Here is a 24,039-nt window from a genome sequence, read left to right on the forward strand (position 1 = left end):
ATCTTTCAGGAAAAGACGGAATCGACCCTCTTTTGTCCTTTGAAATGCATTCAAGTCACTAAAGCAATAATAAAGTGTGGAATAAAGATGTTTTCTGCAGCATGAATCTCAATACAGTCCTAATAAGGGTCACAAGTATCTTGGTCAATATGAATATAGTTATTAGGAAGAAAATTAATTAAGCCAAATTATCAGCTACTGTGAATAAACCAGCAAACTTGGTCCAATCTGTGAAGTATAGAAACTCTCACTGATTGTCAATTCCTTCCCATCCCTGGCGTAAAAATGCAGCAGCTTATCTTGATGTCACGGTTTTTGTGCATATCCTCTCACTTCAGAGAATGATGAAGTGTTGGAAAGATTTTGCAGCCTGATTATCAACCTGCTTTGAGCCAATTAAGCAGTCCTTTCTTGGCCAACAAGCCTTATAACCAATGCTTCATAGTTTAGGGGCAAGAGCACACCCAACTGGATCAATCAAATTTCTGACATCAGTGATGTAAAGGATGTCACTCACCTTTGGTCCTTATGGTGACTTACTGTGGTGGCGAATGACAGAGTCAGAAGTCCAAGCTTTTACTTGGCTTTGAACAATGACCTGTGATTTTATTTTCTTTTTTGATTAGAAATAAGTCCTCCCATGAAGAAAATGTGGATGAACCATGCCAGGAGTTACTTGTGCAGGCCTGGAATAGCCAAACCAGTTTCCTGGTTGATGATAGGTCAGTAAGACAAGATTAATGTTGGATTTTAACCAGGAGGTGTTTATGTTAGTTTAGGTAGTTGACATTTATTAAATCTTTCCTGCTGCTGCATGCGCCTCTTATTTTTGACACAGTCCTTTCCCTTCATTGTTTCAGGAGATGTCAAATGTTGTTGCTGCAAATGACATCAAAATGGCAGGTTTGGCATTACTGGTGCCACTGCATGGTTTAGTGAGATGCACGCACTCAACTGTTTATGGTAGTTGTTCCCAACTGAGCACTTGAGTTTGGCTCCTGATGCAAGGATTGCAGTTTATAATGAACATAATGTGGAAGGTATAATTGGAAAGGGTGAAGCCATGATTTGCTTAATTATATTTATTCAGGGAATGTGTATTTATTTTATCAATTTTTGTTTGGAATTTGACCCCAAATGCTGGACCTACCACAAAAGTAGGATTCCAAACTGCATATATTTATTTATTTCCCTAATTCCCATCTGTTCTCCTGCTCAGTTCCATGAACAGACACTTTAAAGGAACAGAAACAAAGGCTGGAAGCAGCAGTGGAGGCACTGGAGAGATATTGCATGTCATCAGGCTAAGTGGCATTGGGATGGTAAGGAGGGCACATCTACAGGTCAGATATCTGCAGATGTTCTCCAGATCATAGTCCAGGAGTAAAGCAACAGGGCTGTGTAAAGAGCAAGATGTGCCAACGGACTGAGTTAGTGAAAATATACCAGCAGGGTTGGGTAGTGGACAGGTTGAACCAGAAGATTTGGGTAATGAGCAAGATATGTGAATGCTTATGAAGGAGGTTCAAAGAGTACATGCCCTGTACAAGGGATGTATATAAATATATACATACAAAGCAATATGTATAAAGGTATTCATGATGAGCAAGAAGTACAAGGATACCAGAATTGCAATTATATTATTCTGCAATAGATTGGATTCGGTGTAGTGTGCATGATAGCACTGCCCTTGGCCTAAATTTTATTACTGATGCTTTTGACAAATGTAGCTTGCCCTCAAGCTACATTTTCAACACCAGCATCCAGCATACCTGTATTAAAACTTAAAGTGCCTGAATTAAGCTTTTTGTTCAGTTCAATAGATAAACAAGGTTCAACATCAAGCATTGCCAGTGCTATTGTTAATGAGCGTCTTCAAGAGCTAGTGAGAAGCTTTAAGGAAAGAACAGAATTGGTCAAGGAAAAGCTCATTGACCCTGATGCATCTGAAGATGAAGAAAGTCCATCTGCATGTAAGTAAAGGATTGGAAAATTGTAAGTAAAGGACATGGAGATTGGGAAGTGGTTGGTAAACATGCATTGGACAATAATGTGAAACTGGCATAACTGGACTTTTTGAAGCATTGACCAAGTCTCAGGGAATATTTCATAGGACATCATACAGCGACACTAGGTTGTAATGAATGTGGCATAACTCAGGAAGATACAAGAAGAACAAGCGTGGAGAAGGTGGCGGGGAGGGGAGGGGGGACGGCAGGGAGTGGGGGGTCTGTGGAATGGTTCAAAATGTAGTCTGGCCTCAGTACTGTGACTTGGATTCCAAGCCTGACCAGTTTGGTGGAATGAAAGTCTCATTTCTGTTGCTGACTGGTACCCTGTATACTCCTGAGACATGATGTGGAGATGTCGGCGTTGGACTGGGGTAAACACGGTAAGAAGTCTCACAACACCAGGTTAAAGTCCAACAGGTTTATTTGGTAACAAAAGCCAGAAGCTTTGGGATCGTTGCCTGCCTCTTTGTCAGGTGAGTGGGAGTTCTAATCACAAACAGGACATATAGACACAGGCTCAATTTACAGAATAATGATTGTAATGCAATTCTTTACAGCTAATCAAGTCTTAAAGGTACAGACAATGTGAGTGGAGAGACTGCTAAACACAGGTTAAAGAGATGTGTATTGTCTCCAGACAGAACAGTTAGTGAGATTTTGCAAGTTGAGACAAAACCCTCACGAGTTTGGGGGTTACAGATAGTGTGACATGAACCCAAGATTCTGGTTGAGGCCATCCTCATGTGTGCAGAACTTGGCTATCTGTCTCTGCTGAGCGACTCTGTGCTGTCGTGTGTCGTGAAGGCTGCCTTGGAGAACACTTACCCAAAGATCAGAAGGCCGAATGCCCGTGACCACTGAAGTGATCCCCAACAGGAAGAGAACAGTCTTGCCTGGTGATTGGTGAGTGGTGTTCATTCATCCATTGTCGTCGCATCTGCATGGTCTCCCCAATGTACCATGCACACTATCACTATCACCATGTCACACTGTCTGTAACCCCTACGACTTGCCTGGAATTGCAAAATCTCACTAACTGCCCTGTCTGAAGATAATACACATCTCTTTAACCTGTGCTTAATGCTGTCTCCACTCACATTGCCTATACCTTTAAACTTGATAAGCTGTAAAGAATTGCATTTCAACCATTATCCTGTAAATTGAGTTTGTGTCTTTATATGCCATTTGTGATTAGAACTCCCACTCACCTGACGAAGGAGTAGCCAGCACTCCAAAAGCTAGTGGCTTTTGTTACCAAATAAACCTGTTGGACTTTAACCTGGTGTTGTGAGACTTCTTACTGTCTTTACTCCTGAGACATCCACTTAGGGAGTGAATCTAAACTGGGATTGAGGTTCAGTTTTCCCTATTGATGTGCCTTTGAGTCACTATCAAATCTGAGGGTTGGGATACTGCCCACATAGTAAGAAGTCTCACAACACCAGGTTAATTTCCAACACATTTAGTAGCAAATGCCACTAGCTTTTGGGCCTCAGACCCTTTGAAGGGTTGGTGAAGGGTCAGAGGCCTGAGAGCTAGTGGCATTTGCTACCAAATAAACCTGTTGGATTTTAACCTGGTGTTGTGAGACTTTTTACTGTGTTTTCCCCAGTCCAATGTCGGTATCTCCACATCATACTGCCCACATGGCAGTGGGGGAAGATGTTATGAAGATTTCTTACTGTCATATTTCCTACATTGCTATAGTGACAACATTTCAAATGTTTTTAGTTGGCTGTAAAGCATTCTGGGTTTCCTGAGATCATCATGTTATTTTCACTATTTCTTTGTCACTGCTCATAAACAAATCTGATTATTCATTTACTTTATATCACAGCACCAATCAAGAAGCCCCCAGACATTCCACCCCCACCTCCAGAGGAGGTAAAAGAGGAGGAGGAAGATGATGATCATTATTGTGAAATGATGTGCTGCCGGTTTAAAACTCAACCTTGGATCAGACGGATTAAATCACTGAGATTTCCATCAAGCGTTGATCCCTTCAGCAGTAAGTTTATTGGAACTGTTTTGAAACTGTGCTAGTCTAAATCATAACTACTTTGGTCACCAACTGATCAGTAGTTTGATCATTAATGTCAACAGGATTGAAATCAAACAGGACCTAGTTGAGAAGTAACCGGTCTATGGGCTCGTATTGAAGCATAAGGTTCGTCATCATTCACAAATGTGATGACTGATTATCACAATCTTAGCTCAGTGGGAACTGATCAGACTAGGAAGCAGTTAGCAAAGATTGTTTGATCAGAATTAGCCTAGTCAGCAAGATCTTGTCTCAACAGGAACTGATCAATAAGTAATTGTCTGAGAGCAAACTATTATCCAATAGGAAACAACCTGAGCAGGAACAACTAACAGTTTTCTTTATTTGTTCATGGGATGTAAGCATCAGTGGCTAGGCCCACCATTTATTGCCCAACTCCAATTGTCCTTGGGGAGGTAGAGACGAACTGTCTTGAACTGCTGCAGTCCACATGTGTATGTACACTCAGTGCTGTTAGGGAGAAAGTTCCAGAATTTTGATCAGTAGGGTCAGGATAGTGTATGACTGGAGGGGAATTTGCAGGCAATGGTATTCCCATGCACTATTCTTACACATGATAGCAGTCATGGGGTTGGAAGGTGGTGCTGAAGAACCCTTGGTGAGATGCAGCTGTGCATGTAGATGGTACACACTGCTGTCACTGCATCTGTATAAGAGGAAGTAAACGTTTAAGTCATTCACCACCATAGCATAGGGTGCTGATCAAGTGAACTCCTTTATGCTGGATTATGTCAAATATATTAAATGTTGTGCAGCCACACTCATGTCGCCAAATAAGAGTATTCCATCGCACTTATGATTTATGCTTTGTAGGTGTCAGACAGGCTTTGAGGAGTCTGATGGTGAATTACTTACAATAGAATTCCCAGCCCCTTGGCCTATTTTTGAAAAAATAGTTCTTATATATTTTTTACATTCATTCAAGGGATGTGGATTTTTCTGGCTATCATTGCCCATCCCTAATTGCGCGCAAGAAAGTTGTGGTGAGCTGTCTTCTTGAACCGTTGCAGTCCATCTGCTGTAGGTATACCCACAAATGCTGCTAAGGGCGGAGTTCCAGGATTTTGACCCAGCAACAGTGAAAGAATGGCGAAATAGTTACAAGTTAGGGTGGTGAATTACTTGAAGGGGAACTTGGAATGGGTAGGGTTCCCATATGTCTGCTGCCCTTGTCCTTCTACATGGTAGTGGCCATGAGTTTGGAAGGTGCTGCCAAAGAGTCTTGGTGAGATTGGTGAGATAAGGCTGGTACCCCAGGATGCTGATGGTGGGAGATTCAGCCAAGATAATGCCAATGAATGGTAAGGGGTATGATTAGATTCTCTCATGTTTGAGATGATTACTGCATGGCATTTGTGTGATTTGAATATTGCTTGTCACTTATCACCCCAAACCTGGAACAGCAGTCCTTGCTACAATTGAGCATGGATTGCTTCATTATCTGAGATGTTGTGAATGTAACTGTAAACTGCATAATCATCAACAAAAATCTCCACTTCTGACCTTATGATGGAGAGGAGGTCATTGATGAAGCAGCTGAAGATCGTTGGGCATAGGACACTATCTTGAGGAACTGCTGAACAATGTCCAATGGCTATAACGACTGACCTCCAAGAGTCACAACTATTTCCTTTCAAACTAAGTATGATTTGCACTAATGGAGCATTTTGCCCCGACTTCCATTAATGTTGATCAAATGCTACCTTCATGTCAAGGGCAGATACTCTCACCTCATCCCTGAAATTCAGTTCTTTCATGCAAGTTTGGACCTAGGTGACCCTGTAGGGATTGATAAGTTTTAAAAAGATATTTGACTTTCCAGCAACTGACTGGAGGGTTCACAAACAAGATGTCAAGTTATAAGACTTTTATTTAACAAACTCAAAACGGCATCGGCTAACACTGCTTTCTGTAGGCAACTGTTATGATGGCCATAAAGGGCACAAGAATTCAAGAACACAAGAAATAGAAGGGGAATAGGTCATCAGGCTGTTCAAGTCTGCCCCGCCATTCAGTACAATTATGGCATGGAGGATCATCAGTGGGTTTCATGGAGTAGGACTCCCTTACTGAGTGAGCACAGACTTGCCCAATGGGAAGTGAGCAGTGGGGGCTAAAACCCATTGCTTCAATCCAGACCAGTATTCTGTAGGTCTCCACATATTGAGTTGCATGCTGTTTTGGTGATGGCAGACTGGACTTGGTGGAATTATTATATTGGCAATGATCGGTAAGCTGCACAAATAACGTGACTACCCAAAAGAATCCAACCTGGATTTAAAAATGTCATTGAAATAACTCTCTGGAAAACTCAGAAAAAGGAGCTGAGACACTACAGCGGGTGTCAGGCAGCAATGTCCTCCAGTTAGGGGGAGGTGCCTCATATAATCACTCTTCAATAGAGAGTGCTTGCGTAAGTAAGATGTTAGAAGGTCCCTTAAAACATCAGAGGGGCAATTCTACCACCAGAAGACTCAGCGGAGGCTATGTAGCGGGCTTCCCGCTCAGTGCCCCAGCCTCCATACATCTCCAGCTGCTGCATTTCTGACACCATCACCTCCGCGTCAGAGATCAATGCAGAATTGAATATATTATAGCTGTGGTCATTTAAATATCATTAGCAGGCCCGGGACTGAAGTTGTCTCCACCCCATCAGGACTGTTTTATCCAGAGGGGTTTAACAACAGTTCCCCAATAACGGGGAGCTGGCGGCTCGGTCTTACTGGAATAAAGGGGACCATTGAGGTCCTCCAGGAGGTCGGGGTAAGGGGGAGTGCCCCCTGGGTGGGTGTTCCCACTTCCACTCTGTACTCAGGCTTGGTGACAGAGGGAGGAAGTCCAGCAATCAGAGCTGCACATTGGGGTGGTGGGGGGAGGGGTGGGAGGTGCAGTGGCGGTCAGCCTGCCGGGGGGTGGGGAGTTGGGACTGCAGGGGGCAGGGGGAGTCGGGGCCATGGGTGGGGCTGGTGGGGGATTGGGAGATTGAGACAGTCGATGGGGCCAGTGGGGGGGGGGGTCGTGGCCTGGAAATATCAGGGGCAATGTTGTGGGGTCGCAGGGTTGGCCAACAATTGAGCTGGCCAGCAATTGGGAGGCCAGCAGCACAGGGCCAAGTGCATGTGCCGATCTCCGCTATGACAGATTGGCACATGCGCAGTGGTCTGTTCAGTATTATGCTGCCGGCCTCTCTAGTAGGAATAGGCCCTGCTCACAGCTTTTTAATGATATTCATACCAGTGCACTCTACAATGCACAGAGTGTGGGAGATTCATTTTGAAAATCCCACTGAAAAAACCAGCAGGATTTACTCCAGTGAATTCAGCGCTTAGAATTTTTTTCCATCCCAGATCGCTAATAACACCACCAGGCAGTCAAGGAAAAGCAGCGATGGTCCCAAGAATATTAGGGCATATATTCCAGAGGGGTGCAGATGCCAGACAATAAACTATTTCATGCACTACCAAAGGGCACAGCGAAAGGGAAATTTTAGGAATAGGCAATATGCACAATGTTCAGTGAAGAAGCCAAGGCCAGTACCTGATCATACCGTGGAGGTTTAGCCACTTCCAGAAACAGGGACTTTACTACTGAATTGCATTATCATGACAAAGGTCGCTCTTATTATAGTCGAACTACTGGTGAAAGGTCATCCTTGAAAATGGAGGTAGACGTGGGGCCTACAGCCTCTGATATCAGGAAACAGACAAGGAACCTCCAAACTGGCATCCAACTCCTGAGTTTAGAAGGTGTGAAGGCCAGACTAGCCACCTACACGGGGGAAATATTTACAAATAAAAGGCACCACAATGGCCCCAGTGACTTACAGACAGCAATCAGCTCATCTCTTGCTTATTGTTGTACAAAGGGGGGGGGGGGGCAAGGACAAAGCATTATGGGGAGAGATTGGTTCCAGCAGATTAGACTGAATTGGCTGGAGATCTTTAGGCTAGGTATGGAACGGCTATACAAAGTTATCAATAAATACACTTGAAATTTCCAGAATGGACTGGTGAAAATAAAACAAGCCAAAGCCAAGATCTACGTTGACCCTGATGCTACAGCTAAATATTTCAGAGCAACTCCCACACTCCCTGTTGGAGAAGGTGGAAACTGAACTCGGGTGGCTTGAAAGTTTAGACATAATAAGGCCCATGCAATTTGCAGAATGGGCTGTGTCTGTAGTCCCTATTCTTAAACCGGACAAGTCAGTCTATCTCTCTGGGGACTATGAACCAACAGTCAATCTGGTTTCCAAATTGAAGAGGGAAAAATGCAAGAGACTGAAGTGACCTCCTTAGGCTATCGGAAAGATGGCAAAAGGTTCTGCCTAATAGAGGATAAGGTGAAGACAATCAAAGAAGCACCAACTCTAACAAACACCATGGAGTTAGAATCCTTCCTGGGATTAGTATAGAAAATTTATCCCAAATTTGACTTCCACGCTGGCCCCCTTGCATAACCTACTATGAAAATATCAAAAGTGATCCTGTGAAGTATCACAGACAGAGGCTTTCAACTAAGTTAAACAACAGCTCCTGTCATTCTACTTATTGCTCAATTCTGACCCCAAGAAAGAATTTGTTCTGACATGCAATTCTTCTCCATTCGGGGTTGGGGTGGTAGTTGCATATCGCTGCTAAGATGGGGCAGGAAAGTCAATCATGTATGCATTCAGTACCCTTTTGGATGCGGAGCGGAGGTATTCTCAGATCAAGAAAGAGGTTTTGATGGTAGTATTTGGTGTGAAAAAGTTCCATCAATATGTCTATGGCAGACATCTCATAATATTTACTAACCACAAACTCTTATTGGTTCTTTTTTAAAGAAGATAACGCAATTGCCCTATAGCCTCCATCCAGGTACAGCATTGAGCCTTGTTCCTTGTGGCCTGCGAATGCCTTCTAGAGAATGGAACCCTGAAGCCAACACCGATGAGCTACATGCCTGCTTCCTCTACCAGCATTTGAAGACATCATGATGATGCTAAATTTTTTGGAGACTCTGTCAGTGTCCGCAAGGCAAATTAAGACCTGGACACAAAAGACTCCAGTCTTGTCTGAAATAAGAGAAATTATTCTACAAGGTGGATTCCAAGAACAACCATCTGAAGAAATGAAATCTTGCCTAAATAAGAAAGACGAGCTCAGTGTTGAGAATGAGGTCATTCTCTAGAGTGCCAAGTAATTGCCCTTTGCCCAGGGCAGCATCCAATATTAATGGAAGTACATAATGGCCACTTTGGATCAAAGATGAGAATGCTGGCTAGGAGTTACATCTGGTGGCCCGACCTTGACTCAGACTTCACAGACTTGGTGAAGGAATGTGACTTACGTCAAGAAAATCAAAAACTCCCTCCTTCAGTCATGGGAGTAGCCTGGCAGACCATGGGTACACGTGCACATCGACTTTGCTGTACCTTCTAATGGATTCCATGTTTTTTAATCATGATAGATACATACTCCAAGTGGTTAGAGATCCACTTCATGGGCTCCACAGCCTCTCATGTTACAATCGAGAAATTACAACAAAGCTTCTGCATGTGTGGAATACCAGAACTCCTGGTTTCTGATGACAGCAGGGCCTTTACTAGCAGTGATTTCCAGAACTTTGTGCTCTCTAATTCTGACACTTCCAAACAGCACCTTATCACCCATCGTCAAATGCTCTGGTGGAACGGGAGGTGCAAACTTCCAAAAATGGCATGAAAATACAACTGGCGGCATCTGTGGAGACCAAATTGGCGCGATTTTTATTTGACTATAGGACCACACCTTGCAGAGCAGCCGGAATCTCCACGATGGAATGGTTCATGGGATGGTGACTTCATATAAGTCAAGCTTACCCCTTTAACTTTTAACAACCAAGCCACCCAAATTTGTTGCTGGGCAGAATTCAGACCAGATCACATGACACCCTTTAATCCTCCATTTTACCACTACTTAATGATCCAGTTCCCAAACCTAACAATTTTATACATTTCATATTTTTAACACAGTAACGAGATCAGGGTTAAGTGGCCTGGTGGAACTATCTACGACACATTCCGTAACTTGGCTGTTGATAGGAGATTGATAGGGAAATAGTTGGCTGGGTTGGCTTTGTCCTATGAAAGACATATCTTGGCAATTTTCCACATTATTGTGTTACTGCGAGCATTATAGCTACTCTGGGCAGATCGGCTAAGGGAAAAGCTAGTTATATAACATAATTCTTCAGTGCTACTGCTGGGGCATTGTCAGAGATTAAACTATTGTAGCGTCCAGTGGATTTATCCACTTCTTGATATGATACAGAATGAATTGTATTTGTTGAAGACTGGCAACTGTAATGCTGCAGACCTTAGGAGGAGGCTGAGATAAATCATCCACTTCGCATTTCTGCCTGAAAATGGTTGTAAATGCAACAGTCTTTTCTATAACTTAATAACAGCATTCAATCAAAACTATGTCTAAATAAACAGGAACAAGCCTGATAAACAGTCAAATGTTAGCTGATAAAGTGGTAACTGAGATAATCTGATCAAGAAATAGTCCACAGAATTTCATCTGAGCAGAAAGCAATCAGAAGTATAGACTCCATGTAATATTAGTTGCAATTAATTCATATAGCTGGAATCTTTAAGAGCCAAAATGTGGTTAGGAATCCCAGAATCAGATCCTATCAGACATTTTTAAAAGACGTCTCCCTGGCTCTGCGAAAAGCCAGCCCATTAATTCTGTTTCTGCTTCCACAGATGCTGCCAGACCAGCTGAGTATTTCTAGCACTTTCTGTTTTTATTTCAGATTTCCAACAACTGTGGAATTCTGCTTCAGTTTATTATCTCTTTTTATTTGGTCAAGTGAAACCCCAATCAATGCCCACCATCTGCATTTAATTAAACAGAATTGATATATAATTAACATTTATGATGTTGCCTCCCCTTCCCCTATGGGAAACTAATTGACCTTCTCTTTGGCTGCTTGGCTAAAACCATGGAACATCTATGGCAAAAATCACAGCAAAAAGTCTGACAACACCAGGTTTTAGTCCAACCTATTTATTTGATAATATTCTCACAAGCTTTCGAGGGGTTACCCTCTTCGTCAGGTGAATGGAGAGTGAATGGAGAACCCCTCGAAAGCTTGTGAGAATATTATCAAATAAATAGGTTGGACTAAAACCTGGTGTTGTCAGACTTTTTACTGTGTTTACGCCAGTCCAACGCCGGCATACCCACATCAAAAATCACAGCAGCCAGACCACTCAACCTAAGAAAGAAGAAAGCTAAATCAGGTTATATGATATAGGAAGTGAAAAGTTGAAATGAATGGCAGGGGGGTCAACAACTGATGACTACCAATGCAGCACCACCAATTGCCATGTTAGGGAAGATGACAGCATTGACATCCCATGCAAGCACTGGAGACATGCAGAATGGGTGAATCATGATGTCAGATACTGATTTGGGAACCAACCTGCCACTTAAACATCACACACCATGTTAATGTTTTCTCTTAAATGCTTGTAGCTGAACAAAGGGCACTCTTCCCACCCTAGTTCCCACTGCCCCGCTTATGCTATATCAAGGGTGACAATGGAATTTTCAATGAAGTTCTTTTGACTTTCTTTTGATTTTTTGATTTTGATTTGATTTAATTTGATTTATTATTGTCACATATATTGGTATGCAATGAAAAGTATTGTTTCTTGCATGCTTTATGGACAAGATATGTTGTTCATTGAGTACATAGGGAAAAAGGAAAGGAGGGGGTGCAGAATGTTACAGTCATAGCTAGAGTGTAGAGAAAGATAGGATAAGATAGAAAGGTAGGTCTATTGAAAGTCTGATGGCAGCAGGGAAGAAGCTATTCTTGAGTCAGTTGGTAGGTGACTTCAGGCTTTGTATCTCTTTTCCCAATGCAAGAAGGTGGAAGAGAGTGTGACCGGGATGTGTGAGATGCTTGATTATGCTGGCAGCTTTTCCAAGGCAGCAGGAAGAAATGACTGAGTCAATGGATGGGAGACTAGTTTGCATGATGAACTGGGCTACATTCAAAACGCTTTGTAGTTTCTTGCCTCTTGGTCAGAGCAAGAGCCATATAAAGCTACAATACATCCGGAAAGAATGCTTTCTAGGGTATATCTGTAAAGGTTGGTAAGAGTCATAGCAGATATGCCAAATTCCCTTAGCCTCCTGAGAAAGTAGAGGCGTCTTGTGACTTTCTTAACTATAATTTCAGTGTGGAGGGGCTAGGACAGGTTGATGGTGATCTGGACATCTAGAAACTTGAAACTCTCGATCATTTCCAGAGTTAGTGCAAGTACTGTGTACTATATTGTTACAGGATCTCTCAAAAGTTATTTCAGTCAGAAAGAAGTGACATTGGATCTTTGCAAGGGTTGAGTGAATTTTAAAGGCTTCAGAACAGAAAATTTGCTTTTAGTCATGAAGACTTTAATTGTCATTCCTCTTGGGCTGCAGCATGATAGGGAGATGGAACAGAGGCAGTAGAGAGGAGAAGCTGTATGCATAGGGAAGAGGAGGAGGGCTCTCACCAGGAGACCATTTCCATCTAATGTCTTTACAGAGTGCTTCCTCTGTGCTTCCATGAATCAGGAGCAATATCCAAGGCTGTACCAAGGAAATGTCCACAATCTATATCTGCAATTTTAGCAGCAGAGCAGGCCAAGACTAGCACTGCTGTGACTGTGACTGTCAAAGACATTGTATTCCTCAATTTCTATGCCTCAGGATCTTTCTAGTGTCAGTGACAGTGCCCATCTTGCATTCTGTCATTTATCACCGTATCAGGTGGGTAACCAAGGCCCTATTTTATTTACTTCTCTCTTATTAGAGAGAAACAAGAGGAACAGGCATCTAGTTTGCCAGTGTAGTAGGTTTCCCAATGGTACAGGAATCATCAATTGCAAGCATGTGGCTTTGTAGGCACCACATCTCAAGGAGAAATTTCAGAACTGGAGGGCTTCACTCCCTGAACGTACAGTTGGTATGTGACTATGGACTGAACATCAAGTCAGTAAGTGAATGCCTACTTTCCTAACCCCAGCCATAATGCTTTCATCCTTCACAAGTCAGCAGTTCCAGCTACTTCTGACCCACCAAGACAAACCAGAAATGACTTATATCCTACTTTCCATCTGCATCACTAATGCTGCCAATGCAGCATCAGACATCCTAGGAGCATTCTCAATGGCTTACTCCTCCATTTCTCAGCTTTCTTCCTATTCTCAATGTCTCTTCCCAGACACGTTCTGCTGCAGCCACAAATCACCTCCCACGTATGATGTGCAGACTGGCTCTATGAAGTACAGACTACCTTTATTCCGTACTCGTCTCACATGAACCTCCAATGCTGAGCATGCAGTTGGTCAGCAGAGCATTTTGTCCTGGCCTGCACGCTCCAGTCAAAGAGATTAGCAGGCAGCACAAAGTTTGCATGCCGCCTGTATCATCTCAATTGGACACAGGATAATCATGCATTGTAATCGCCTTGTCTGCTAATGACTCTTATCCAATTTTTTAAGTTCCTGCCCAGGACAGATAATTACTGAAACAGAACCATGTAGTGCTGGGTCTTGAAAGTGCAGCATGCTTTGCCCATGTATTTATATTAAAGGTTTAGTGCCTGTGTAGACACACTTAGTACACAGATTAGCTGTTGTACACATCTTCAAAATGTTCAGAACAGTTAGCATGCAGCCTGCCATTACGTTACTGAATGTACATATATAATTCTGATCATGCACATATAGATCCAAGATTAATTGTAAAGTGGACCTCAAATTTCACCCTTAATATGTATAATTTGATTTTTTATACATTTCCCATCATTGGTTAGTTACCACAATGAGAAAACAGGTCATTTTTTTCTCTCTGTGCTGAACTGTGGGCACATGTTTTCAGCGAATAAGCTTAACTGTTGACCTGCCTAATTTAGCAAAGACAGGTAATCAGACATGAGACTTTCCTTTGCCTAAAGGGTTATATTTCATCCAGGAAAGTGCCACCTGGACACCAACCATTTAGTTAACCACTGAGCCAAAATCATTCAATGTGCCACCCCTAATCTCTGACCCCACTTCACCCCAGTTTGCTGATTAACTGCTTGGAGAGTTGACCTTACATTTCATTTAGATTTCAAACTTATCTCTATCTTGATAGCTAAATAAGTTTTGATAGCTCATTTGACTCCAATGACAAGATTTGTTGAAGAGTAACATCAAATTGCCACGCAATGATTCTGCAGTCCGCTTATAGGATTTCATGAACTTTCATTTCAACCTTTTATAGCTACTATTGGATATTGTCTTGACATTTGTGTTACTGATCTATCCACTTCCTTGTGTTCTTGAGACTGAGGTTTGTGACTTAGCCCTCCACTGACAATATGCTCATGTCTGTCTGGTAAGTACTCACCTGCCAGTGACATGCTGGGTTTATTTGTGTAAATATCAAAATCCTGTGCTAATGTTTGAACTAGTGAGATAGTTGTAGTAGAGTTTACTCTAATGTTAATGTTAGTGATGCTCACACTAATATTGTGTTACTGATGGTGTTGGTGATTGATAGTGCTTTGTTGACTAATCCAGGTTCATCTGCAAAGGGATGAAAACTATTATTAGACAGTGTCATTAAATATCACAAAATGTTGTCACATTTCCATATCAAATATGAATTTGGAACACACTTTCCTGTATTTACTTTATTAAAGCACTCAGTTATGTCAGTTTAATTTATCCTAAAGATTGCCAACCTCCACCTCCCTTCTGCCACCTGCTGTTGGCCCTGTAGCACAAACAATGCTCCTTTCTATGGTAGTTGCAATGCATCCTGCAAATGTTTTTACAGTATCACAGAACTGTTAAAGCACAGAAGGAATCCACTCAGCCCATTGTGTTTGTACCAGGCCTCCAAAATAGTGTGATGACTTTGTGCCATTCTCCAGCCTTTTCCCCAAATCTTTTGCACATTGTTTCTAATCAGCTAAAGCCTTTTTGAATGCCTCAATTGAACCTGCCATCACCTCACTTCCAGTACACAACCACTTGCTGTGCAGAAATGTTTTTTCTTACATCACATTTGCTTCTTTTGCAAATCACTTCAAATTTGTGTCCTCTTATTCTTTATCCTTTACAATTGGAAACAGTTTCTCTCTATCTATCCTGTTCAGTCTCATCATGGTTTTGAACAACTCTATCCTCCCCTTAGCCTTCTTCTCTCAGAAGAACAGTCCCAACTTTCCTAACTAACCTCATAACTGAAGTTTCTCATCCCTGGGACCATTCTTGTAAACCTCTTCTGCATTCTCTCCAGTATGTTCACATCTTTCCTGAAGTGTGGCACCCAGAACTGTGCACAGTATTCAGCTGATGTCTAACTATTGCCTTGTACATGTTCAGAATAACCTCCTTGCCCTTGTTGCTTGTGCCCCTATTAATAAAGTTCAGGATACTGTATGCTTTATTAACTGCTCTCTCCACCTGTCCATTGTCTGTCCATGTTCATCAAAATGCATTACTTCGCACTTCTCACCATTGATCAGCCACCTATCTGTCCACTCCACCAACTTATCTATTTCCTTTTGAAGTTCTACACTGTCCTGCTCACAGTTTACATGCTTCCAAGTTTAGTGTGATCTGCAAACTTTAAAATTGTCCACAGCACATCAGAGTCTAAATCATTTAATAAGAGAAGAAAAGGCCCCAGAAAAGGCCCCTGGAGAGCTCCACTATAAACCTTACTCCATCCACTGTTTTGGTTGAATGTTACTGCTGCTGGTAAATTTAATGCAACTTGCCGAGCTTTGTTAGTTTAGTACCAGCTCAGCATAGTATCTGAGGCTATTCTTGTTATATTCCATCATCAAGAGATCAGTTCTGATTAAGTTTCACTGTTAGTTAAACTGTATTATATAATAATGCATCGATATACATATATATATGTAAAGCACAGTAATTTTTGTCTCTTATAATAGATCCATTGTATGTACTGTGGTTATCCATTGTGGTGATGGCCTGGAATTGGAATGTTTGGCTAATCCCTGTGCGTTGTACCTTTCCTTATCAAACATCTGATAACGTTCATTGGTGGTTATTGATCGATTATTTGTGTGATCTCATTTATCTACTGGACATAATTGTTTTCCAATCTCGCCTCCAGTTTGTACAAGGAGGGGACATCATAGTGAGTAATCATTTTAATTTCTTCTAACAAAAATTCTTCATATAGTCTATCCTTTCTGCCTGTGTTGCCACTACCAGCTGTTCTCATCAGCACCATCAGCGCCCATTAATGTGGTTCTTAATTCTGTAACACACTTCAATAAATCAAACATTTTGGCTGGAATTTTCCTACCCCATCATGGCAGGATCTGCCACAGAAATGGCCCAGCCAAAATTTCACTTACTTTCAGCAGGACCAGATGATCCCAGTGATGGGTGTACCTAAAATCCTGCCCTTTAATTACAACCTGTCCTTCTTTCAGGCAACAAGGACCAGAATCAATAGCTAAACATAAATTCCATGAATAATCTATTCATTCAAGAAGATTGAAGCATGCTATGGATTTTACTGAGGTTTATGGAAGCACTTCACTTTAATATTAGGTTGTAGTTTGACACACTATTCAATATTAATTTCCATTGGCTACTCACATGATCAAATCGCTACAGTCCATTTATCACTTGGAAGTTAAAATGAAAATTCACCCCATTGCAGCTCATTTGCAGATATTAAAATAGCTTTGAAATAAAGTAAACAAGCACAAAGTCAGTGATAATGCAAGGTTTAAGTTCTTTATTAATTCCATATCTTACCACTTTCAGGAAATGTTCCTGTTTTAATCATATTGGGTTTTGGAAAAAGTTATTTGCTGGACTTTCTGGTCCTTCCCACCACCAGGATGTCCCAGTCCTGTTGAATGTCAACAGATTTTTGGCTGTCCTCAGTGGGTTCTGCAACCCTAGTGCCAGAAAATCCCATGTTTTTAATGCCAAGGCCCTTTAGCATTCCAGCTGGGAACCTAATCACTGCCCAAATTTGGTTCTATGGTTTCTCGAATACAGGAATCTTGAATAAAGATGTCTGAATCTAATATTGAAACTAACCAACTTTAAACATCTGCTGAGAGTCACACCTCAATTGCTCCACAATGGAATTCTGCCTTCCAATCCCATTAGATTCAGATATTTGCACATTTATGTCCCTTGTTGATTTGCAACATGGGAAAGTGAGTAATTGTAGCAGCGCAATTGGCCTTCAGTTGAAAAGGTAATGAGACAGATAGTTTCAATTTGAGTAAAACCCTTTTCGAAGGGACCATGCATACCCCTTTTTAAAAACTTCTTGCTGCCTTGGGATACCTTGAGGCAATACAAAAGCTGGTAGTGAGTTGTTCTATGTGTGAAACTGAATGGGACCCATAGGCTTCAGTGAGCTGCCTTTACAGTGCATGATGAACTGGAAATACTTCTGGGGAGAAAGCTAATGATGTGGAAAGTCAGGCATCAGCCAATAAGAAGGACTCAAACATTATCATATTATCTTTATGTAATAGAGAATTAAATCCCTTTTAGAAACTTTTGACAGCAAAAAGTGCAGAATCTGCTCTAAGCTTAATATCTCATATTTGAGCCACTCACAGAGTCACAGCATGGAAAGAGGACCTTTGGTCAATCATGCCTGTATCAGCCATCAAGCGCCTATCTATTCTAATACCATCTTCCAACACTTAGTCTGTAGCCTAAGTGTTTCAAGTGCTCATCTAACTCCTTAAATGTGAGGGTTCCTGCCTCTACCACCCATTCAGGCAGTGAGTTCCAGATTTCCACCGCCCTCCTCACATCTTCTCTAAACCTCCTCTCCTTGACTTAAATCTGGTAATTGACCCCTCTGCTAGGGGGAAAAATTCCTTCCTATCCACCTTATCAATGCCCATCATAATTTTATGCACCTCAATAAAGTTCACCTTCAGCCTTCTCTGCTCCAAGGAAAACAACCTCATCCTCTCCAGTCTCTCTTGATAGCTGAAATTCTCCATCTCAGGCAACATCCTGGTGAATCTCCTCTGCACCCTTTCTTGTGCAATCACTTCCTTTCTATAGTGTGGCAACCAGAACTCTGACAGTACTCCAACCATGGCCTAACCAGCATTTTATACAGTTCCATCATAACCTCCCTGCTCTTACATTCAATGCCTTGATTAATAAAGACAAGTATCCCTATGCCTGCTTATTTAACTCCCCGTCCTGCTTTCTTCAGAGATCAATGGACATGCATACCAAGGTCCCTCTGATTTTCTGTACTGCCTAGGATCGAACAATTCATTGTATTTTCTGTTCCCTTATAGTCCTGTCAAAATGCATTACCACACAGTCTACGGGGTTAATTTCCATTTGCTACTGTTCTGCCCATCTAGCCAGCTCATCTAAGGCTTTGCTCCTCACTACTTACCACACCACCAATTTTTGTGTCTTCTGTGAACTTACTAACCATACCTCCTAAATTTGCATCCAGGTGATTAATGTACAACAAGGGACCCAGCACCAATTCCTGTGAAGCACTTCCAATCACAAAAACAACCTTCAACTATCATCTCTGCCTCCTGCCATTAAGCCACTTTGGATCCGATTTGCCAAAGTGCCCTGGACCCCATGGGCCCTTAACTACATCATCAGCATCCTAAGTGAGACCTTGTCAAAAGCCTTATTGAAGTCCATGTAGACCATATTAATTGCACTACCCTCATCTACAAGCCAACAATCTTTTTGAAAAAGTCAATCAAACTTGTAAGATATGGAGGGCGGTTCTCCCAGCCTGCTGCGCTGCTTGACTAGTGGGCCAGGATACACCAACAGCAGCCATTTTGCGGGATTCCCGCTGGGCGTCATGGCTGCCCTCTGCACGTCTCCCAAGTTAAGTTTTTTGGCATCATCAGCTCTACAGTGAAAATTGGCACGGAACTGATTATCATATGGAAATGTCATTCAAATTGACATTTCTATATTATTGATGGGCCCAGGATGGAATTCTCTGGGCCTGCTAGTGTCTCTTCCCCTTCCCAACCCCTGCAGGAGTGGTTCCCTCCAGCAGGGTTTACCACTGCTCCCACTAATGGGGAACAAGCGTCCAACCTCACTGGAGGGATCAGAGGCCATTGAGGCTCCTCTGGGAGGTCAGGGATAATGGGGGTGCCCTTGGGCTGTGCCAGTCTGGCAGTGTCAGCCTGGCATCCTGGCACTGCTCAATAGGTAAACTGGCACTGACATCTGAACACCTTGGCACTGTCCACTAGACACCAGGCAGTTCCAAGGAGGTGGAGCTGGAGACGGCAGGGCCTACTGTTGGGGTGCATAATGGGGAGGGGGGGGAATCGTTGGGGGGGGGGGGGGTGGACCTGCTGCCACTCTGCAAAAGGATTGGCAGTGGAGGAGGGAGAGATTGAGTGAGGGCAATCGGGACTGGCCAGCTGGGTAAAGGGGGAGGAGGGTCAGGACTGCCGGTGAGGGAGGGGGAGGTCAGGACTGATCATCGGGAAGACAGAGGTGGAACTGTCAGGGGAGAGATCGGGGCTGATGGAAGGGGGGGGGGTGACATCAGGTGTGGTCATTGGGATCAGGAAGGATCAGGAACTGATGTGAGGGGTGGGTTGGGGAGATCGGAGCTGGTCAGGGGGCGGGGGCATGATGTGGATATGCCGGCGTTGGACTGGGATAAACACAGTAAAAAGTCTGACAACACCAGGGTGGGGGAACATAGGGGCTTGCTCGGGGATGTCTGGAAAGCCAGCAATGGGGGTTGGGGGGTTCGAAGGCCAGCGATGGGTAGTTGCAGAGAAGGCCAGTGATTGAACTGGTCAGTGATTTGCAGGTCAGCAGCATGGGGCCATTGCACACACGCCCATCTCCTCTCTGATACATCATCACGTGCAGTGGCCCATTCAGCACTATGCTGCCGGCCTCTCGGGCAAGAATAGACTCTGCCACCCCCACTTTCCAAAGGGAATATTGCTGGGGCACTCTGCAATGCAAGAATGTCGGAGATTCGCTCTGATAAGTACATCAAAAAATCCGGTGGGATTTACTCTCATTTTCCTGCATGTTGGGAATTTAGAATTTTTTTTGGAGAATTCTGGCCATGATTTCCTTTTGACAAATCTGTGCTGACTATCTTTGATTAATCCTTGCCTCCCCAGGTGGAGATTAGTTCAAGACTCACTGACTTATAGTTTCCTAGTTTTTCCCTACTTCCCTTCTTCATAATGGTACCGCATTATCTGTCCTCCAGTTCTCTGGCACCTCTCCTGTGGCCAGGGAAGATTTGAACATCATTTTCACAACCTCTGCAATCTTCTCCCTAGCCTCCCACAGCAGCCAGGAATACACCTCATCTGTGTCTCGTTAAGCTCGTTAAAATCGTTAATACCTCCTCCCTCTCAATGTTAAGTTGTTCAAGTAAATCACAATGCCCATCCCTAATTTCTATATCTACATCATCTTTCTTCATGATGAACACAGATGTAAAATACTCATTTAAAACCTTATCGACATCTTCCAGCTCCATGCACAAGTTGCCACAAAGTCCCTAATAGGTCCTACTGTGCCCCAGTCATCCTCCTGCTTTTAATATACCTATAAACCAACTTTGCATTTCCCTATATTTTACCCACCAGTGTTTTTTCTTGATCCCGCTTCACATTCCTAATTTATATTTTAAGTAGTTCTCTGCACTTTCTATATTTATCTAGGGCTCCCACTGTTTTGCAACCTTGGTATTTGCCATAAGCCTCCCTTTTTTCTCATTATGCAACCCCAGATACAGGATTTTCTGGACTTGTTGCTCCCACCCTTCACTTTCACGGGAACATATTGGTCCTGTGCTCGCTTGATTTCCTTTTCAAATGAATCCCACTGCTCTGATAAAGATTTTCCTACAAATAGTTTTTCCCAGTAACTTTGGCCAGATCCTGTCTTATCCTATTAAAATTAGCTCTCTCCTATTCAGAACATTTATTCTTGGGCTCCACTTGGCTTCAAGTAACTAACAGGAAGACCCAACTTTTGGTACAGTGATTCATGTGAGTACAATTTTATGGTTCTCTATTTCAGACAGCAAGGAAGCCTATGAGAGAAAATTACCTGAAAACTCCTAAATTCAAGGTGAGTCATTCTAGTCATGAGGCTGACAGGTCATCATTGTACAGTCTTTGAATCAGTCACTTTGAATACTGCAAATTACTTTATTTGTAAAGAACTCTATTTCCTTACAGGGGGGCATCTACATGCATTGAAAACAATAGAGATGCAACTAAGGTAGATAAACTAGATAAACAGATGAGAGAGAAAGCAATAGAAGGGTATGTTGCTATGATTAAATGAAGAGAGTTTAAATGGGTCTCATGGGACAAAACAGTGACTTGGATGAGTTAAGACTTTGGCCTGATTCTGTACTGTATACTTTATATGATTGCTCAGCGATTAGAACTTCTCACAGACACAGTGTGGTGGTGTGTAGAATATCCCATGGTCTTACTGCCAGTTTCTTGTTCGTGGAAGAATATGAAAAATATGCTGTGGCCCTTTGGGCCCAAGTCTCTCCTTGTGCAGGCTCCTTTGGCCTGTCAAGTCTGCACTAACTCTCTGATAGAGTATCTTTCCCAGTCTCACCACCTCGCTCTATCCCTGTATGTATGCCCACACATTTACCGTGGCTAATCAATCTAACCTACAGATCTTCGGAAACTAAGGAGCAATTTAGCCTGGCCAATCCATCTAACGTGTACACCTTTGGAAACTAGGGCATCCAATTGAAACCCATGTAGACATGGGGAGAATGTGCAAACTCCACACAGACAGTCACCCGAGGCAGAAATTGAATCTGGTGCTGTGAGACAGCAGTGCTAACCGCTGTGCCACTCCAAAATGTAGCTTTCTATCCCATAATCTAAATTATACCCCATAGTCTAAATTGTTAGTAAGTATGGTGAATTTAGGCCCCAACATACATCCTTACGAGATGCCACTAGTCACATTCTGATTGGCTGAAATATTTGGTGAGAAAATACTTAGTTGTGTAATCTAAAGGCAAATTACTTCAGATGCTGGAATCTGAAACCAAAAGAGAAAATGCTGGAAAATCTCAGCAGGTCTGGCAGCATCTGTAAGGAGAGAAAAAAGCTGACGTTTCGAGTTCAAATGATCCTTTGTCAAAGCTAAAAGACATAGAAAGTGGGAGATATTTATACTGCAGGGGGAGGGAATGAAAGATGAGTCATAGCCAGAGATCCTTTGTTTCTGTGGCTATGACTCATCTTTCATTCCCTGAACTTGTAGCATAAATATCTCCCACTTTCCATGCCTTTTAGCTTTGACAAAGGGTCATTTGGACTTGAAATGTCCGCTTTTTTCTCTCCTTACAGATGCTGCCAGACCTGCTGAGATTTTCCAGCATTTTCTCTTTTAGAGTTGTGTAACTTTTTTTTTATTTATTCACCATTTCATGTGTCTGTGTGTGTGACAGAAAAGAATCACTTTCCCACTTGAAAATTACAGAAGTTACTGTATTAACATTACGGGCTCATCACTGAGGAGTGTAAAGCTTGGCCTCCATTCCTATTCAGTGTACATCTGAACAGCTAAATCATTAGCAACAATCCTTAAATCCATTCTAGAGCCTTGTATGGAGAAAAATGATCAAAGAAACATTTGATGGGTTTGTGTACTTTAAGCACTCTACCCTTCCACCAATCTTACTAATTGAATCATTTTGGGTCTTATAATAATCCTCCACTGATCATGGGAGAGGTATAAGCTGTTCATCACTGCAGCACACTTCCATTCATTCAGTGAGTTGAATCTGTCCCTCAATTGCTCTAAAGTTGATTGAAAAATTACCTTACTACCTCTTCAGAAGTGTCATGAGCTGGGTGATCAAATGAGATTGAATAACACATCGAGACAGACCAAGTCCTGAATAAGTTTGATGTGGGGGGAGGTGAGAGAAATCTTCAAAAGTAGAACAATAATTAAGCACTAATAATAAATCTAAATGCAAGTTTTCTGATTCTGTTTCTAGATGGACTTAGTGTCTCTTTTACCTTTGGACATCTTGTACATTACCCTTGGTTTTAGAACTTTTCTGAGGTTTCCACGCCTCTTGAAGGTGAGTTTCCTTGATGTTTCTCTCCCTTATTGAAGCTGTGTTCAGACTTTATAATTATTAGGTCCAATATCACTGGCAACAGTTTTGTGGCTAGGAAGTGCATGTCATCAATGTTTGAATAGTGTTTGAAATTATTTAAATAAATAAGTATAAATAATTTACATTTATAAACCATCTTGCTCAACCTCAGGATGTCCCTGAGGGCTTGAACCCCACAAACCCTTCAATAGCCCAACAGAATGATTACATTTGACTCATTGGCAGCTAAATTGGAGCACAGCTTGTGTTCAGGCGCTCTGTGGTTACTGAAGCCCCCAAAATGAAGGTTGAGAAGCAGGTACCTTCTAGTTTTGGTGTGATTTATTATTGTCACATGTACAGTGAAAAGTATTGTTTCTTGCATGTTATACAGACAAAGCATACTGTTCATAGTGAAGGAAACAAAGGAATACAGAATGTAGTATTACAGCCATGGCTAGGGTGTAGAGAAAGATCAACTTTTAGTGACTGGAAGTGTGCCACCACCATTTTGGATAAAGAAAACAAGAGGGTTTCTTTACAAACACCTAAAGTAAGGAATAGGCCTCCTGCTTACAAATAAGGCATGTTGTATCTGCTTCAGCTCTCCATTCCAACATTGGTTTGCTTCAGAGGAAAACAGACCTAATCATTGCATGTATAAGTAAAGGTAAATATTTTGCATAATTGCCTCTGCTCCCAATTCCAAGCTCCTTGGTTTTCAGATCCTGTCCTTACCCTCTGGTATTCATCACTATGCAACTCTAGCACCTGCCCTTAAGGTCCT

General features: G+C 42.3%; 1 protein-coding gene across 6 annotated transcripts in view; it reads left to right on the top strand.

Moving 5' to 3' along the window:
• The window catches only part of LOC145342028 (uncharacterized), a 186,529-nt gene that overhangs the window by 109,974 nt on the left and 52,516 nt on the right, over nucleotides 1–24,039 (top strand). For 5 of the 6 annotated variants that reach the window (XM_080187172.1, XM_080187175.1, XM_080187174.1 and 2 more), the window contains 6 exons: nucleotides 627–722; nucleotides 1,816–1,973; nucleotides 3,850–4,020; nucleotides 16,051–16,259; nucleotides 21,182–21,232; nucleotides 23,148–23,234. In XM_080187172.1, coding sequence (XP_080043298.1) covers nucleotides 627–722; nucleotides 1,816–1,973; nucleotides 3,850–4,020; nucleotides 16,051–16,259; nucleotides 21,182–21,232; nucleotides 23,148–23,234 — 772 coding nt within the window. The remainder of the gene's footprint in view (nucleotides 1–626; nucleotides 723–1,815; nucleotides 1,974–3,849; nucleotides 4,021–16,050; nucleotides 16,260–21,181; nucleotides 21,233–23,147; nucleotides 23,235–24,039) is intronic. The other variant, XM_080187176.1, reaches the window with a different exon arrangement.

Source organism: Carcharhinus amblyrhynchos, chromosome 4 (assembly GCF_965287045.1).
Source record: "Carcharhinus amblyrhynchos chromosome 4, sCarAmb.v2.hapA, whole genome shotgun sequence".
Classification (NCBI taxonomy): domain Eukaryota; kingdom Metazoa; phylum Chordata; class Chondrichthyes; order Carcharhiniformes; family Carcharhinidae; genus Carcharhinus; species Carcharhinus amblyrhynchos.